Source organism: Ascaphus truei, chromosome 6 (genome assembly GCF_040206685.1).
Source record: "Ascaphus truei isolate aAscTru1 chromosome 6, aAscTru1.hap1, whole genome shotgun sequence".
Taxonomy (NCBI): Eukaryota; Metazoa; Chordata; class Amphibia; order Anura; family Ascaphidae; genus Ascaphus; species Ascaphus truei.
In genome coordinates, this window is record NC_134488.1 from 135,517,941 (window position 1) to 135,536,654 (window position 18,714).

Genomic DNA, 18,714 nt, shown 5'->3' on the forward strand with positions numbered 1-18,714 from the left:
AGCCCTGTGAAGGGCATGTACCGCTGCCAAGGGTGTAAAGCATGCAGACATATAAATGTGGCCAAAGTATTTGCCAATCATGACAACACATCACATTTTTCTGTTGACAGTTTCATTAACTGCCGGACCACCAACGTTATATATCTTATCACATGCGAATGTGGTAAGAGATACGTTGGCAAAACAACCAGACAACTACGCAGACGTGTTCTGGAACATATCAATTCCATTAAACACTCTGCTGAAACATCTGTTGCCAGACACGTGACACAATACCACAATGGCGACATCAATGCCATTAATTTCATGGGCATCTACCAGCTGAAATGTCCCATGAGAGGGGGCAACACTGACCAATCCCTGCTTCGGATTGAAGCAGAATGGATTTTCAAACTGAAAACCAGGAGCACCAATGGACTAAACGAGGGGTTCACCTATACACCCTTTATTTAATTAGGAAGGTTCTCCTGGTCGGACTTAGTTATCTGTCCTATATCTCCTTGCTGTAATCTAATTATCCATTTTTACATTATATATACTGTGTATATATGAGCAGCCAATTATTCTCCATGCCTACTGTGTTGTTTCCCAGCTTCTGATATTGAAATATATTATATACACTATATTAATGACTATATTACCAAAGTTCTAAACCCAGCTTCAGGCTTAGTCGTTATGTATGCTATATGTGTGTAGAATAGTAATTAAACAACCAAAAACATCATACAAAAATTGCTATACACATATAAATAAATTGTTATTTGTTTTTATCTCTCTTTATTCATTCCATCACTACCTCTAAGCATGACACATTGCAATATATTATCTTGGGGGAGTATATACAATCAATTTTTGGAATTATACTCTGTATATAAAATGAATCCTTTTCCCAACGATAGACCCTTACCTACCATCTATTGATTATTGACTATCTTATACTAATCAATACCCACTTTCTTATTTGCCAATATTTAGGGTAAGAGCTTTTTAGACTTAATCTATTAACTTCATATCCAAAGCCCTATATGTACCCTTTAATATCTGGCTATACATCGTGGGCATTTCCAACTAGTTTGGATGAGGACAGATCGATTGTACCATTTGAATTACACTATGTATTCACAAGGCTAAATATTTCAAAGTGCCCACGCATGCGCGATACGAACACTTTCATTTACTATTGATGAATTTTCCTAAGTCCCGATGCATGCGCATTACGCGCGATCACGGATGGAAGCAAGGCATAGAATCTCTATGTTCGAACGCATGCGCAGGACGCAAGACCTACGGCAGTGTCCTCGCCTCAGTACCACATACGGATGCGTCTTTAAGAGAGACTTTAGAGCTTCCACGCATGCGCATTTACGCGGGCATCGCGCTTTAACATCTAAGTCTTCGCGCATGCGCGGCCCATGGATTTCGAACGAGCAAATGTTATTCTAAGTGCCCACGCATGCGCAATGCACTTTATTTTAGACAGTTGTTTTTTCTGAGTCCGCGCGCATGCGCACTGGTCTCTAATTCCGCCGATCAATGCCACACTTCTACACAAGACAATAAAAGCTCTAAAAACGCTCGGAAATTTACAAAAACATAGAACTATAGCTACTGAATGTGTGTGAACGCTTATAGATGTTTTAATCAGCATTTATGAAGTTTGTTAACTGACCAACTGCGCATGTGCAACACCTGGCAATTGTCCAATCTTTAATCAAGGTACTGTTTGGGTATATAAGGGTTCATTCTTTCTCCCCCCAGCAAATTTGTCCCTGAGGAAGCTCCTTTGCTGGAGGGAAACGCGCGTTGGACGCGCTATGTTGTCAGTCTCCTACTTGGAGCTGCTTTTATGTAGTGCTTTGTAGTCTTCTGGCTCTATCTATGTAGATCTAAATTGGTCATTTTACTAATACTCAGTGTACATACCTCCTGCTTTATATGTGACATGTTCATTTGGAGTGAGCTATATAATGATTCATTGACTATGATGCTGTGAACAATTGCTTCACTACGCTATGAATCATTCATCCTCCATTATCACACTATTAGCAGCACTTCTATATTAAGTGGATGGTTATACATCCTTATATTATCATCCCTTAGTGCTCTGTGATTTATTAGTTTAAGCAGGTAGCTGCCTTGTGATACTATCATTCACTGAGTTTATTAGTTACATCTATACATATACACATATGTATTTGTTCTCATAGGTGTCCCAGAGGGGTTTTTTTACCCTGACTATTAGCGTTTTGTGCCCTGCTATCTCCAATATCATTGTTGTTTGAGATTATTCCAACGTACAAATTTATGTTTTATGTAATTATATTAAAAGTTAAATTTTATATTAAGTAGGAGTGCAGTATAGTGAATTCTTTAGGAGACACACTCATTTTGTGTTTCCCCCCCCCCTTTTCTGTTGTAAAAACCCAACTTTAATATTGCGGATATGTTCCCAGATGCGCCTCCTCAAGTGCCTGCTGGTCCTAACTACAAAGAGGAGACCACAGGGGCACTCATGGGGGTATATCACATGTGTAGTGGTACATGATATGCAATCTGTGATATTATAGAGTTCATCTGAATTGGTGCCTGGAAAAGTCTTCCTATTGCGATGGATATGTTCACAAGCTGAACATTTCCCACGTATAAAATGACCAGTGGGCATTGATGGTAACCACATATTGGTGATAACATTTGTGATTTTTGCACTTGGTGCAAGTGAATTTTTAAGATTCATATATTTCCTAAAAATCACGCGAGGTCTCCCCGGCAACTTACAGCTTAAAGCAGGATCATTTTCCAAAATGTTCCAGTTTTTCCTGTATAATTCTGAGAATAGCTGCACTTTCACAGTTAAATGTTGTGTAACGGATCAGGGGACATGCGCCTCTCAGCGTTCCCCCGTCACCTCCGGTCCCATGGCGCGCGCACCCGATCCTCTTACCTGTCCTCCCGTGCTGCTGGCTCCTCCCCTCACCAGCTGCAGGCTTTTACCAGGTATCTCCCTTCTGTCTCCCTTCCTGCTTACCTGGACCTATCACTGCACCCACCCAGTCAAGCCTCGGCTCCATCCCTTGCCATTGGCACTCAGCCCATTATAATCACTGTCTGCCCTCTCCGACGTCGCTCAGCATAGCTTCTCTGTGGCTCCTGTGTGCAGTAACTTGTGCTTAGCTCTCTGTTCCAGCTCCTTGCTCCTGACCCTGCCTCTGTTTGGATTTCCCTGGATTGATCTTGGCTTGGCTTTACTACGTGTAACTCTCAACCCCTGGACTCTGCTTTGGACCTCACTACGCTGCTCTCTCCTGCCCCTGACCCTTGGCTCTTGGATATCTACACGTCTACTTCTGCCACCCCGGAATCTGCAAGTATTAACGTTAACCCTTTCCTCACCAGGCTCGGCAACGCAACTTACCACACTCCGGGCACGCCCTCACTGCTGTGGGTGCGTGTTATACCCTTACCCACCTCAGTACTGGGGACTGGCCAGGTCTGCGGGCATACAGGCTTTACATGTTGTAACAAAGGGAACAGTTATTAGACTTGTATCCGGGCACATAGATGTAGAGCCTATTTACCCCCTCATCGTCACAGGGGCACATTATATAGATGATCACCTCCTGACTGTGGAGGTTGGGTCTTTAGTCCCATACCACCATCATTTCACCTATATTCCAAAGTTATACTTATAAAAGAAGAACCTATACCCAGAATATCTTATTACATATATCATTCTGACTGAGGAAAGATCTGTTTGTTTAAACACATTACAAAACACAGCCAATTCAAGGAACTTTAGAGAATCAATCCACAAAGGTTTTTCTGATGCGCTGATATTTTGGTTTCACGCTTTTCTGCTTCCTACTGTACATACAGGAATAACACAGACAGTGACTGGACACTACGTGCACTGCAGACTATAGAAAGGAATTAAACCGCTTATTTCTATCTGCCCCAACTACATAAAAAAACTTTGAAGGTGCTTATCCCAGACTTCCCATCCCAGGGGCTTTCTTCATGCTACCCCAAATACATAAACCTGGCTATCCAGGCTAACCCATCATCTCTGGCATCAACACTTTGACAGAACATATTTTAAGACATTTGAAACCTCTGGTAACAATCAAAATATATATCCAAGCTACAGTGTCACAGACTTCCTGAGGAACCTGCAAGCTATCAGCCAACTACCTCCTAATTCCATCCTATCCATGATGGATGTCAGCTCGCTATGCACCTGCATTCTTTATAAAGTGGTGTAAACTCTGGAACCCGGCTAACTACAGTAGACACATTCTGACAACACTTTCTCTGTAAAACCCCCCTTGAAACTTATAGCCCAGCAATCTCTGCTCCCTGGCACTCCTGGAAAGGTAAAAACACAAACATTTTTTGTCCCACATTTTTACAGAATTCATGTACAATCACTGGGCTCAAGAGCTGACGCTCCCAAACTCCAATACATGGATCAGAGGTAACCCGATGAGCTTAACCTTTATTAGTGAGCCTGGTTACCCCCTCACCATCACATGATGCCCCAGACTTTTATTTGCTTCGATCCCATTAATTTGTTTTCCTGTCTCTTTGAGTAATGTCCAGCATACATCTTGTCACGGGAGATCAGGACTTTTAACACCTTTTAACCGGGATTATTTAATAGGCAAAACAAGGAAGTGGCACAAAAAGAGGTTTATTCAGGTAAACCTGCGTACACACTATGAATATACAAAAAACAGACAGAATACACACTTACTGGGAGTCTGGGGGAGAAAACTAGGCTCAAATAGGTGCATGGCACCTGATTCGGAAGGATTACCCGGACTGATAAATCCCTCCCGTCTTCCTACTCCTCTTTTCGGCTAAAAACCATAGACGCATCCACTACATTCTAAAATGAGAACTTGGACCTCGTACCTGCCTTAATCTCTGCAAGGCAGACTTTCCTAGCTTCAGAAACAAAGCCAGTTGCTCTGCTATCGTGACAGAGCAACTTTGAAAAGCCCGTCTGCACTTTGACTCAAGCCACAAGATCGTCTGGTTTTCTGTCTCTGCCATCTCCTTATATACCCTCTGCTGTTCTATCGTCAGCATGGAAGTAGGAGGAGGGACCAATCAGAGTGTGGGAATTCCTCCCAATAGCCAATGTAAACAGGGGCTCATCTCTTGGCTGACGGAGGAGGAGGCGTGCCAAGCCAGCTCTAAAAGCGGTAAATATGGATTAGACAATGGGAAACGCACATACGAGCACCATCTTCCCCCAGCTAACCCATTGCCACCCGCTGGGCAGGCTCCACCAAGTTAGGCAGACTCAAAATGTACTCCCACAGGATGCCCTTTGTTCTCCAGACCTGGCTAATCGCCTTTCCTCGCCCACCGAACAGTTTTGTCACCTTTGGACATCCTCTCTCCTTTGAACTCTGTTGTCTATACAGACGTCCTGGCAGCTATGTGGATGCCCAGGCTGACAAAATGGCTGAGTATATATGATGGTATGGACGCCAACCTATTCTGCTACCCATAGATGTCAAGATGACACAGGTGGGCGACAAGGTGTGCATACAATGTGTCAGAACCAAGTGTGACTGCCCATTTTGTGCATTGACCTGGGGACCCCAGTGTGCCTGCTGCGGGGCACAATTCCTGCTTCCCAAGCTCCTGCTGCCTACAGAAACCGCAGAGGAAGAGGCGATCGACTTCAATACTGGACCGGTCAATGCAGGTAATCAATTTACACCCCTCACAGAAGTTTCGGACGGCTCGAACACTCTAACCGCGGTTCCAGATCCGGTTCCAGAGTCGGTTCTTGAGCCGGAACCAGCAGAGAAAGGTGCAATTGGCCTCTACACCGGGGGGATCGATGCTATTAACCCCCCTTGAGCAACCCTGGTGGTTTTGGATGCCCCGTGTGCACTAACTACAGTTCTAGACTCTGATCTAGAACCGCCAGATTTTCAAGCAACATTGACCAAAATGGACAGCTGCGACGCTGTGGCCGCACCGAATCTGTGTGCTATAACAGATGTTCCAGGGGATCCATGTATCCCGGTTCTATACTCGGTTCCACACTCAGAACCACAGATTCCAGAACCGCAGATTCCGTAATCACAGGGTCAGGTGTCTCTATCCCCATCCTCTCTTAGTGATTCCAGTGATCAACAACTCTTGGTGATGCGCCAACCGGCGGACCACTCCTGCAAAGACTCAGAGCCAATTATCTTGGTGGATACAGAGCCTGCTGTGGGTCCGTGTGCCCTAGATGAGGTGTATCCAGATGCTGCCACTTGCTCTGCGGTGGGCCCTTGGGCCCGAGGTGAAATTGCTCATGACCCTTTGTACATTGACGTTCCCTGACAGCAAGCGCAGGTGCGGCCGGAACCGCAGAAGAGTCCCACGGCCGTGGCAACTCCCAGTGTGTCGGTGGAACAGTCGGAGATGAGACCGGAGGAAGAGGTTCCCAACGCAAGCCAGTGGAGTGGTGAGATACCCTCTTAATCCCCACAGGCTCCGATGGAGGCGCCGGACGTAGAGGTAGAAGAAGAAGTTACGTGCGGGACCCAGTCCAAAATGGTGGCTTGCGTCAAACTTGGAGCCCGTGCATTCCAATTCAAATGGTCCCAGGACTGGGATCCAATGCTCCCAAGTTTCCAGAAAATGATCGCTACCAGGCGGTACAGGATCAACAGTGTATACCGGCCATCTGCCAAGTGGAGGGACCATTCAACTCTACTCTGATGTCCAGTGCAGCTGAAGTGGTAACAGTCAGCATTCTTGATGACCTGCTGGACACCGTGAAGCAATGCAGTGGTAAGGTATCAACCCTTTACCCCATGCAGGATGTAACAGAGACTTTGAGTTCAGAGACATTGCTAATCGCTCGCTTCCCAGTGGAAGCCTCCCAAGTACTTAGGGACAAGGACTGTGTTGTGAGTGATGTGACAGCTAGTGTAATCGTTGCCGCCTTCATGCACAACATGGAGCACTCCAATCGCCATGTGGTGGACCAAGGAAAGGGTCAAGACCTCCTGGCCTACCGAATCGAGGCCGCAGATGGCTGGGTAAAGGTCTGGCCAAGAGACACTGTGCTATTCCTTCCACCAGGGGAGGAAGTAGTATGGAACCAGTGACTGTTGCACCTGACCATGAGTTTGCGGAGGCTCACAAAAGTCAAAGTGAGGTACCCCCAAATTATCATATAGGGGCAACTCACAATTCGTCCCAGCAAACAGCTAACACACAGCTGGCCTCGGGTATAATGGTTATGATTAAGTTATGCACTGTTGACGTTAAAGCACCTGTGATAAGATGTATATACTATGCTCTGCATTTTTATTATATAACTCTGTGCTGTGTGACGCTGTCCTCCAAACTGGGACGTTGGTATTTCTACCAGGGGGAGAATGTAGCCATGTCCCCTTTGGCTCCCCGGTTCCCTGTTCCTCTTCCCCTTACCTTCACCAGTGAGAAGACAGTTGCGGGGGCGAGCGTGTCTCTCGGTGGCGTCAGAGGCACGGCGCCGCCATCTTTGTTGTGTTCGCACGGGCACGGAGGCTCGCGCATGCGCAGATGCGGCGGCCAATATAGTGAGCGCAAAGGGGCAGAGATGGCGCTCCATAGTGCAGGGACTCCCCAAGGTCGCGTTGGCGCAGTTAAGCATAGCGGCGGCCATTACAGCTTCGCACAGGCGCAGTAAAGATAGCGCATGCGATCCCAATGCTAAAGAGGTCCTTAGTGGACTACAATTCCCAGCGGCCTCTGGGGACTGCCCTTTCACCCACATCACGTGCAGCCAGCCAGCAAATAGAGTTTGCAGCTTCTCCTGTTGGAGAAGGATACAATGTTGCAGAGACCACACTAGTCAGTTGGAGCTGGGAGATGGAAGGGGGAGGAAGTGTGTAGGAGCAAGTGGCTTCTTACACTAGGCCAGAATACCCCAGGCCCCAGGTAGGCCCCACTCCCCACTAGGTTAGTGGGTAAGTTCATAGGGAAAGCCCCTTAGGTAGGGACCCTGCCCTTAGGTGCGTGTAAGTCTAGTCAGTGACACAGCTGCAGTGCTGTGTGCTCTGACAAGGAGAGACAGTGTGGCTTTAAGTACAGCCACCGCAGTTAGCTTTGTTTGTGTCAGTGAAAGGCCCCTCATAGGAAGAAGGGGGGTTGCTTTCCAAGTTATACAGTGTGTGTAATATCACCAGTACCAGTTGCACGTGGTGAGCTGCCAGAGTCTGGGATCAGAAAGAATCTACAGTAAGAGATCTTCTGCATGCAGGGACTACGGTAGAGGTATACACCAGGGCCCAGTTAGTCCCCTGAGACACTCTAGAGGGAACTGTATGGTATAGGGTCTGCCTTAGGACAGGGACTCCTTCACCATACTCAGAGAGAAAGAGGAATGCTGCATGACAGTGCCTGACTGTCAGTAGAGCGTTTAGCCGAGACTGTGATAAAGGATCATTCCGGCTGGGGATCCCTCCCCTGTGGAGTCAGCGTGTGCATCCATTCCTGCAGAGAGCAGCGCAGCACGGTGTGGGATCACTGTGCGGTGTTGCTGAGTTAGTAAAGTGAGGGACACAAAATGATTGTGTCCCAAGGGAAATTCACTTAAATGCACACCTCTCTATTATTAAAATGTAACCTTAATTGTTGCATTTACTTAAAACATATATTACCGAGTGTTCATGTAATTGTGATAAAAAGATATTAAACAAAATATGACAGAGCAGTGACAATCCGTAATGTATATATCACCCCTCATATACAAAATTAGCAATGATATGGTAGGGATAGAGACGGCAGATCAGCAAGGTGGGTATAACCACTAATATCAGAAGTTAACCACAGTCAATGGGGGAGAGCCAAATGGATCAAATATCAACTCCCAGGATTCGCACTATGAACACATACTAATGTGTAGTCCAGTATTAACCAGAGGTAATGCAAAGGTATAATCCAATTAATCAAATAATTTTGCATTGGCCACACCTCGCTGTGTATAGATGATAGGTATGTTAATCCATATATATATTCTCATAATAGAATACTGCAGCATTTAGTGCAGCAGAGATCCACAGTAATGGACCCCCACTGCTATTCCTGAGGAGATGTATACCCCTCACTAGTAATACATATATAGACGAGCCACACGGTCTATATATGTATTACTAGTGAGGGGTATACATGTCCTCAGGAATAGGCGCTATTGCCCAGTATTTAATCCTGCTATCTCTGTGGTGTTGCACTCAGTTTAATCTGCACTACATCTATGGTATACGTTTACAGTCATCACAGAGCCTCACACCCATAGCAGTGGGGGTCCATTACTGTGGATCTCTGCTGCACTATATGCTGCGGTATTCTATTATGAGAATAAATATATGGATTAACCTATCATCTATACACAGCGAGGTGTGGCCAATGCAAAATTATTTGATTAATTGGATTATACCTCTGCATTACCTCTGGTTAATACTGGACTACACATTAGTCTGTGTTCATAGTGCGAATCCTGGGAGTTGATATTTGATCCATTTGGCTCTCCCCCATTGACTGTGGTTAACTGCTGATATTGGTGGTTATACCCACCATGCTGATCTGCAGTCTCTATCCCTACCATCTCATTGCTAATTTTGTATATGAGGGGTAATATATACATTAGGGATTGTCACTGCTCTGTCATATTTTGTTTAATATCTTTTTATCACAATTACATGTTCACTCGGTAATATATGTTTTAAGTAAATAGAACAATAAAGGTTACATTTTCATAATAGAGAGGTGTGCATGTAAGTGAATTTCCCTTGGGACACAATCATTTTGTGTCCCCCACTTTACTGATTCATTTTCAGTTCACAGTTTGCACCCACTTATAATTATCTTACTGATTTTTTGTTAATTAGCAAGATTTAAGTTGATCACTCCCTATCCCCTCTGTGTGTTGCTAAGTTCCAAGGATTTTCCTGATCAGGACTGATCAGGGAGGAAGTATATATTAAGTACACCACCGGGCCCCAACACAGGGAAGCGCTATCCCTCACACTCACACTCTCTTTATCGTTGTGGACACTCAAGGGATAAGTGTCCAAGCACAGTATTATCAAAGGGACTGAGGGTGATGTGATGATGGACATGTGGGTGAGGGGATGTATGCATTCAGAGTGATGCAATGTTATTCATATGATGTATTGATGTTATGCAAAGAGAGTTTCATTGAAGTTATCGTTCATGCTCAGTAAATACTGTTTATTCACATTGTGTGTATTTACTGTATGGTTGTTCTGGTGAGGGCACACTCCCACCACTCTGGGATCCCTCATCAGTGGAGGCGCTGCACCGAGTGTAAGTATACCCCAGGTTCCCCGTGGCGGAAGCTCAGCCCTCCTGGTTGCCAAACAGGTACAGCACCACACTGATAAGTAGTCAGATACACCTACCCACCTCAATCTCACTTAGGGTGGAGGAAAGAGGGCTACATATGTATATGCTTGTTTGTGTGTGTGTGTGTATGTACTGTATTTGTTTGTTTGTGTGTGTGTGTGTGTGTGTGGGTGTGTATGTATATGTTTAAGAAAGTCAAACCGCGCTCTTGCTTCCTAACAGGATCTCGTAGTGGATCAACTCTTCCCTCTTGCAGCTGATGTGATGTGAAGGCACCCCTCCTCCACAGGTCCCGTCGCAGGATGGCTCCAAACGCGGGCAACAGCAGGGAATAAAACACAAAAGCGCACCGAGGGTCAAGATTTAATTAAAACATGTTAGTAGTAGTAACAATAAAAACTTACATATAAGGGTAAGTACATCCAGTATTAAGGTGCAGAGGAAACAGTCCTGGTGGTGTCCTGGGCATAAAGAGATGGTGCAGAGGCTTACAAGGTAGACCCACGTGCTGGGGCTGCCTGGCTCAGCACCATATAGTTCTTACTTCCGGGTTGCAGCTTCTCGCAGGACCCGTGAATAGTAGCCCACTTCAAATGCCGGTTTCCCAGAGAAACTCACTCCGGCGTGCCGAAGGGTCTCTGGTTGTTGATGGGACAGCTGGGGGTAGGTACACCTGTGGGCTGACTTCTAGCTGCACCGTAGGGCTTTCGCAACGCGTTTCACACAGTGTTGTGCTTCATCAGGCGTATGTATATGTTTGTTTGTGTGTGTTCTGAATTTCTAAAATATTTCATTTTTTTTCATAAAATTGTACAAATCTCAAACCTCCGAAAATTTAGTTTTTGCAAAACCAAAGCAGCAGTAAAAGTGCCGAACCTTTAACTAAAGTCTCTCTGTTATTTGTCTCCCTCAGTTCGTCCAGACATTAGCATCATCCCCAGCAGCCTCCTGTGCCCCGCCTGTGACGCCAATGCGACAACCTGCACTGCACAGTACGCCATGCGGTGCGCTGAAGAAGAGCCGCAGTGTTTCACATTCTCTGAGACATCCGCTAACGGTAATTCCAGCAATAGGTACAGACACGGCACGAGGGGTTAGGCACATGGGCCCTTTGCAAGGATTTTTCCCTGTAACATTGGTGTGCAGAAATCACAGATGATATATCCCTTATGTGCGTACATGTGCTCACTTTCATTCCTCAATGTGCACCTTTAGGGGCAAAAATGGGGGGTTTGGGTCAAGAACATTGGCGCCCGCGAAGGGAACGCGCACGATGCACAGATGTAAACGTAATGTGTTCGTGCTCCACAACAAAAATACAGAGTCTCCATCAAAATCCTAAATTCTAAAAACCCTTTTTATATTATGAGTAGAGAATTAGGGTAAGTATGTATCAACCCCAAAAATGTTTCATTATGTATTCTGTATTCACAAAATGTATTGTTAATAAATCATTTTCACAGTATGGCCACTATAAATAATATTACACTAATAATTTATATTTACTAATGCTAGTAATTCTATTTATATTTTAGTTGTATTAATCAGGTATTCAAATGACACAATAGTGCCTATTCTACAAACTTTGATAACTAATTCATGGAGGATTTGGAGCAGTTCCCGAACGATTTGGCAAGTTTGCTATTAAGAAATCTCCGATGACCTGCCAAACTCGTTCCGGAAATGCGTCTCCCCGAGCGGCAGCGCTGCGGATCAATCACACCGAGCGGGAGCGCACACACAGCTCCAACTCGCGGTTTTAATAAAATCACCCTATTCTAGTAGCTCCGATGTGATCATCGGGGCTCTGAAACAGCCAGCTTATCCCAGATCTCATCTCGCCGCCCCAGGGATGGCGAGTTGGGAATTGCAAGGAAGGCTTGAAAAAAAATATGTATTTTTCCTGCATGGATTGAAGCCGGAAGTTTCCGGAGCGGATACACATTAATACCGGCTCCGGAGACCCCCGGCTTCCATCCAATGTAATAAAAATACCTTTTCAAGCAGCGTCATCACTTTAGCAGCAAACCGCTGAGGTAATGAAAGGGGTTAAATACTAGTGCCTGGTTTATTGAGTGTAGCAGGGGTGGGTGAAGGTGGTATTTGGGCCATGGTTGGTGTTTAGGCCAAGAGGTGGTGGGAGGAGTTAACCCCTTAATACCGCTATGGTAATGAAGGGGTTAACCCCTCCCGCTACCCACCTGGTAGGTATAAACACCCACCGCATGGTAAATACCACCTTCACCCACCCCTGCTACTCCCAATAAACATTAAGTACTAGCCAACAGTGTGGTTACCTACTATGCCCTCAATGGGAGCAAAGATTAACCCCAATGGCAATGAATGGGCACCCCCTCTACCCACAACAATCCACCCAAAACAAAGTACAGAAATGGGTAAAATTACTATTATCCAGTTTTATTTTTAATGGGCAAATGAGCTAATATCCAGATCTGGATGATAGTCATTTTGCCCATTATTGTACTGTATGTGTTGAGGGAGGATGCCGGGTGTAGAGCAGGTGGGTAGTAGGACTGTTGTATTTTAAGGTTTCTTGAGGGAGAAGGATATGGGTGAATGGGGTCATTGCCCCAAGGGTGGGTAGTTAGGCCTCTCGGGTGGGTAGCAGGAGTGGTTAACCCCTTCATTATCAAGCAGTTACCACCACTATGGTATTAAATGGGTTAACTCCTCCTGCAACCTTCCCGGCAGACCTAACAACTCACCCTGGGGAAACTACCCTCTTCACCCACCTCCTGTATCCCTAGCAAACGGAGTACTCAGGTTTAACCCCTTCATTGCCATAGCAGCTAGCCGCTAATGTAATGAAGCTGTTTTTTATTTACATTTTACTATTAGTGTTCGGGATCGGGGTTTTTTCGGAGCTGAACCGCCTTGATTTCAGCCCCGGGGAACCCCTGCTTCTCGAGTGATAGGCACTGATATGATGTGCCAATGTCCCCATGCAATCTTTAAATCTCCCGCATCTTGTAACCAGGACATTTAAATGTACAGGAAATACCAGCACCACATACATCAGTTATACACGTATATGACGATTACAGTACAGAACATGCATCGATAAGTGAAAAAAAGGTCGTGCTTCACATTAAGTATATTTTCGCTTTACATACATGCTACGGTCCCATGGCGTACTTTAATGCGGTTTATGCCTGTATTATTATAAAATTATGTTAAAAATGTTCAAAAATGTTAAAATGATGATGATGAGGCCAAGGAAAACGCATGAATACCCGAGAAGGACCTAGGGTTAGACACGTGTACTGGTGTCAAAATATATATATGTGGCCTGGGTTCCCCTGGTCCCCTGTTGTTCCCTTACCTTTGCTGCTGCTGTGACTGGTATGGAGGCTGGGGGGATCGTGGGGAGATGTGCCAGGGCTGCAGGTGAAGTTCCAGTTGCTCATGGAGGCAACCGTGTCACAGGAGGCTCCTGGCGGATCCCGGTGAAGGGCACCGCCATCTTGTTTTCAATTGCTCGTGCGCAAAACCCGGCGCATGCGCGGAGGCACTACGGCACGGTGGCCAGGCTGGGAAGGGCTCCGAGGGGATACTACAAGCCCCATAATGCTTTGGGGTGGGATAGATCAAACGCCACGCCTCAGAAAATCTGGTTCCAGGATTCTCCTGCTCTGAGGGAGTCTACATTTCACGTGCTGCAGCGACGACAGTTGGAGCTGGGATGTCAATAGGGTAGGTTGTGTAGGTTCAGGTGTCTGTGGGACCTGCACAAGTTCAGAGACCCCCTGTTAGGCCTCAGATAGGCCCCGACTCTCCTTTGAGCGTGTGGTTGCTGCAGGGACAGGCCCAGTAGATAGGGACACTGCCCCTGTAGCACAAGTGTGAGGGATTAAGCAAGGACATGGCTGCGACCTGGCCCATGGTGATCTGAGACCAGATCACCCTTCTACAAACCCAGAGACATTACGCATGGTGGCACCATCCACGTGGGACCCACCCAACATAGAGGCGGAGGCCTCACGGGTACATTCCTGGATCTGTTGATTCCATCGTGCGGCATCAGCGCACCCGGGTGCTGGAACACCCGGAAGGTACCTCACCACTTCACGTGCACCAACTCTACACCTTAGTGGGGCAGAGTGTCTCACACACTTGGGCGGGTGGATCCTTGTGGATACTAGGGTGGTTGGGTGCCCAAGGGCCACTAGGTACTTTGGGTGTACTGCGTATTAGGTGGAGGGGAACCGAGTGTTGGAGGGTACGGCCGTGCATGGCCGAGCTGCTGGGGCTGGTATCGTATATGAATTCTATGTATATATTAAACCATTTTCTTATTACAAGTGTGTATTTCTTATGTGTCCTGTAACGGTGTTATTCCACATAGTAGAATGCCGTACATGTGGAGGCGCTACCGAGCATCGATTCAGGTATACCCCAGGCTCCCAGCAGCGGAGGCTCAGGCCCACACCGTACACACACACCGTAGCCACACATCTCCCAGCGGGTGGGGGAAAGTGCGCTACATATATAAAGATGTAGAAGTATCTGTACTATGTTAGCTGTGCTTAATAATAAAAAATGAATTGACGAAACCGTTCTGTGACTAACAAAATGCTTTTATTTGTGCGAGCTTTCGAGATACATCGATCTCTTCTTCCGGCGATGTTACAATGAATAAAGCAAGGTTTAACTTAAAAAACATGCATCTTGGAATGTTATGCACAAATCAGTGACAATGCACTGACAATACCTGCTCGGCACATATCATTAACCATTTCTCTTTGTTGCAGGGCCCAAGACCATGATGGGCTGCTCCACTGAAAGCTTCTGTGCAAATAGTGGGGTAGCTCAGTACTTCAAAGGTACGAAATCAGTGGTGACTATATCTTGTACTCGGGCAGGCTCAGCCACCGTCTTGCCATTACGTAAGTAACACGTTTGTTGCCATGTCTCTATGTGCTATTGGAAGATATTGAACCTATTGCTCTGCTACAATGGTTTCTAACTAAGGTTACATTATAGTATGAAGTTGTAACTGTAGTGTGTGGTCATGCGTGTAGTTCTGCCAAAAGGCCACCCACACATGGAAATCCGAAGGCGGATTGGGCACCAACAAATAGTATAAATCCTAATCCATAGGATCCATTCTGCACTATACTGTACGTATGCCCTCAAACCTCCCTCCAAATAACATATGGACAGACACCTGTGCTAAAAAAAAGGAGCCCACTTCAGATACCTGGGAGATATGCTAATGAATGCACAATGAACTTTGAACTTACAATCAGGATGTGAAAGTGGTCTGCAGTTAAAGGAAGCCGGGAGGAGGAGGCTCCAGGTTTGAGCAGTGAGAAGTAGAGCTCAAAGTATGCTGTGATAGTGGTGCTACCCAGCAGAGGGTTAGCTCACACTCTACAGCTGCTGTCTAGAATAGCAGAGGAATCTGATCCTGTTGGGCCTGACACCAGTACCCCCTTTCTCATAAGGTTTGTAAATGTAGGACTTATGGGAATCTTTTGCAGGGGTGTGAAGTGTGGGAGTCATTTAAATATACTTTGCGTATCTCCCAGGTATGTCAGGTGTGCTCCTTTTTGAGCGCACGTCTCTCACTATGTTATTTGGAGGGAGGTTTGATGAGATATATATATCGTGTTGGGGACTCTATTAAAATAAGTCTCCCTTCTATATTTCATGGTGGATTTTCAGTGACAGAAAAAAAAAATCTGTCTTATTGAGACCGATCTGTGGAAATCCACAGCATACAGGATGTTGCCCATTCGTGGCGAAGCTGAAATTCTGGGAAAGGTTCACCCATCTCTATTTGTAACTGTATGGCAGTTTCATTCACTACAGTGGCTGTCCCATTTGCAGTAATCCCTTTGAAATTAGTTGTAGGAGCTTGTAATTATATTATGTGACGGGTAGGCGTTAACACGGCTCTCAAATAAAGGCTTAACCCGTTTGGTTACCTCTGATCCATGTATTGGGGTTCAGGAGTGTCAGCTCTTGAGCCTAACTGTTGTACATGCACGCTATGTAATTGTGCGACAATAAAGAATTGTTATGTTTTTGCCTTTCCTGGGATGCCAGCCAGAGGTATTGTTAGGGTATGAGTTTCAAGGGGGGTTTTGCGGATAAAGTGTTGTCAGAATGTGTCTAGGTAATCGGGGGCCAGAGTTGCTGGATACCATAAAAATGGACCCGTGAATCATGCTTGATTCCCGGATACATATATGCACATTGTCCCAGCAATATTTCCCCTTGAAAATGCTTGCGCGACTCACCGCTAGGATTCCCTGCTTCTGCACAGCCCAGAAAGGTAAATGGGGCATAGGGTTGCAAAGTGTCCCTGTAACTATGAGGGGTCCCTGGGTTAAGGGGGATACCCAGTTAATGCCCAGGTCCCTCGGAACAGGTATAGAGGTTCTGGGGTGCTCCAACCATATATAAGGTTGTGAGAGGATTTTGAAAGTCTAGTCCAACTTTATTTGATAGTGTGTGGGGAATATAGGCTGGTAGAATATAAAGTGCAGCTTTCTATTCCCCATACCCAGAGACTTAGGACATGAAAAGGTATATTTGTATTAACATTTGTGTTTGGTATAAAATGTACTGTTATGCACGGTATTATGAGCTGGGACTTTCAGGACCGATGTTCTGACAGGCCACTGTGAAAGCGTTACATCCTCACGGACAGTAGCTAAGGCATTGTTAGCATTTTCTCTAGAGTAGGATTCCCTAGTGAGATTCTAACTAACTAAGCATCACAATTCATGAGTGAATTGCTAGTAGTGTCTCTGGGATTCGTGCAGGGTGAAACACCAGCGCACGACCCCCCTCCACCCCTAGACAAACGGTTTATGTGAGAGGTTCAATGGTACCCTGAAGCAGATGCTTCGGGCATTCATAGAGGCTGAAGGAAAAGACTGGGAGATTTACTTGCAGTACTTGCTGTTTGCTTACCGAGAGGTACCGCAGAATCTACTGAGGTATCTCACTTCTAGCTTCTATATGGTCGCAGGGTATGGGGACATCTTGACCTATTCTGTGAGGGATGGGAAGGGGAGACTACCAATACTGATGCTTCTGTGCTGAGGTATGTAGTAGATCTCAGGGACCGGTTGGAAAGGCTCATGGGTTTTGCACAGGCTAACCTCAGGGAGGCTCAGACAAGCAGAAGACTGGGTATGATCAGCATGTCTGTAGTAGAGAATTCATCCCTGGGCAGCAAGTGCTTATTCTGAAGCCCACTCATCAGAATAAATTGCTGGATGCCTTGTCTGGACCGTATATGGTACTTCCGGAGGATGAATGAGTGCAACTATGATGGCGAAACAGGTAGAAATAGGACTTATCATATTAATATGCTTAAGGAATATTTACAACAGAGTGTGGCATCAGTGATGGTTGTCTGTAGCCCACCGATGGTGGACCCGGTGAGCAATGCTCTGCCTGACCTCCTAGGGTAATCTAGACAAGGGGGCACAGTAGAGCAGGTTGAGATAGGGTCTCAGCTCAGTGCACAGCAGAGAGTGCAGGCAAAGGTTATGTTAGAGCAGCATAGGGTCCTGTTCATGGATAAGCCGGGCAGGACACATATCACTGACCATCCAGTGCTCACTGGTGATTAGAGACCTCTGTATAAGCATGCTTATTGAGTATCAGCAGAGTTGAAAGGGAGTATAGAGAGGGAAGTGGAAAGTGGAGGAGATGCTGACCCTAGGGGAAATTGTATAATCTCAGAGCCCTTCGCCTTGTCCGGTAGTCCTCCTGCCGAAGAAGGACAGAACAACCCAGTTCTGTGTGGACTACCGGCAGCACAGTGATGAGACGGTGTCAGATGCATAGATGAGCTTGCTGGGGCAAAGTATCTGATGACTATGGATTTGTCCAACAGTTATTGGCAAATCCCTCTGACCCAGAAGGCTAGGGATAAGTCAGCATTTATCACTTCAAGTGGCCTATATGAGTTTTTGGTTATGCCATTCGGTTTGAAAAATGCCCCGTCTACCTTCCAACACCTGGTCAATAGGTTACTGTAACGCTGTACTCACCACAAACAAGGCGGGACCCCAGTACTTAGGTGGGAAAAGATATAACGCCACCCACAGCCACAGGGTCAGGATTGGAGAGAGTAGAATGGTCAGGTACTTGCCGAGGTCTGAGGTAAGAGCCAGTAGAATGGTCAGTGTCCATTTAGCCGTGGTCAGGGGTTGGAGCCAGTAGGAGCGCAGAGGTCCGTAAGCCATGGTCGGGATTGGAGAGATGCGGAAGGTCAGAGGTAAGCTGGGGTCGGTAAGCCACAAGTGCGGAGTCCAGGAGTAAAGCCAGGTTGGTACACAGGAGATCAATCTGAAACAAGGCAAC

At 46.1% G+C, this 18,714-nt stretch overlaps 1 protein-coding gene across 1 annotated transcript in view; it reads left to right on the plus strand.

The window, feature by feature from the left end:
• The window catches only part of LOC142496614 (uncharacterized), a 69,215-nt gene that overhangs the window by 17,249 nt on the left and 33,252 nt on the right, over window positions 1-18,714 (plus strand). Inside the window, exons 4-5 of the mRNA XM_075603276.1 lie at window positions 11,279-11,422; window positions 15,138-15,272. Coding sequence (XP_075459391.1) covers window positions 11,279-11,422; window positions 15,138-15,272 — 279 coding nt within the window. The remainder of the gene's footprint in view (window positions 1-11,278; window positions 11,423-15,137; window positions 15,273-18,714) is intronic.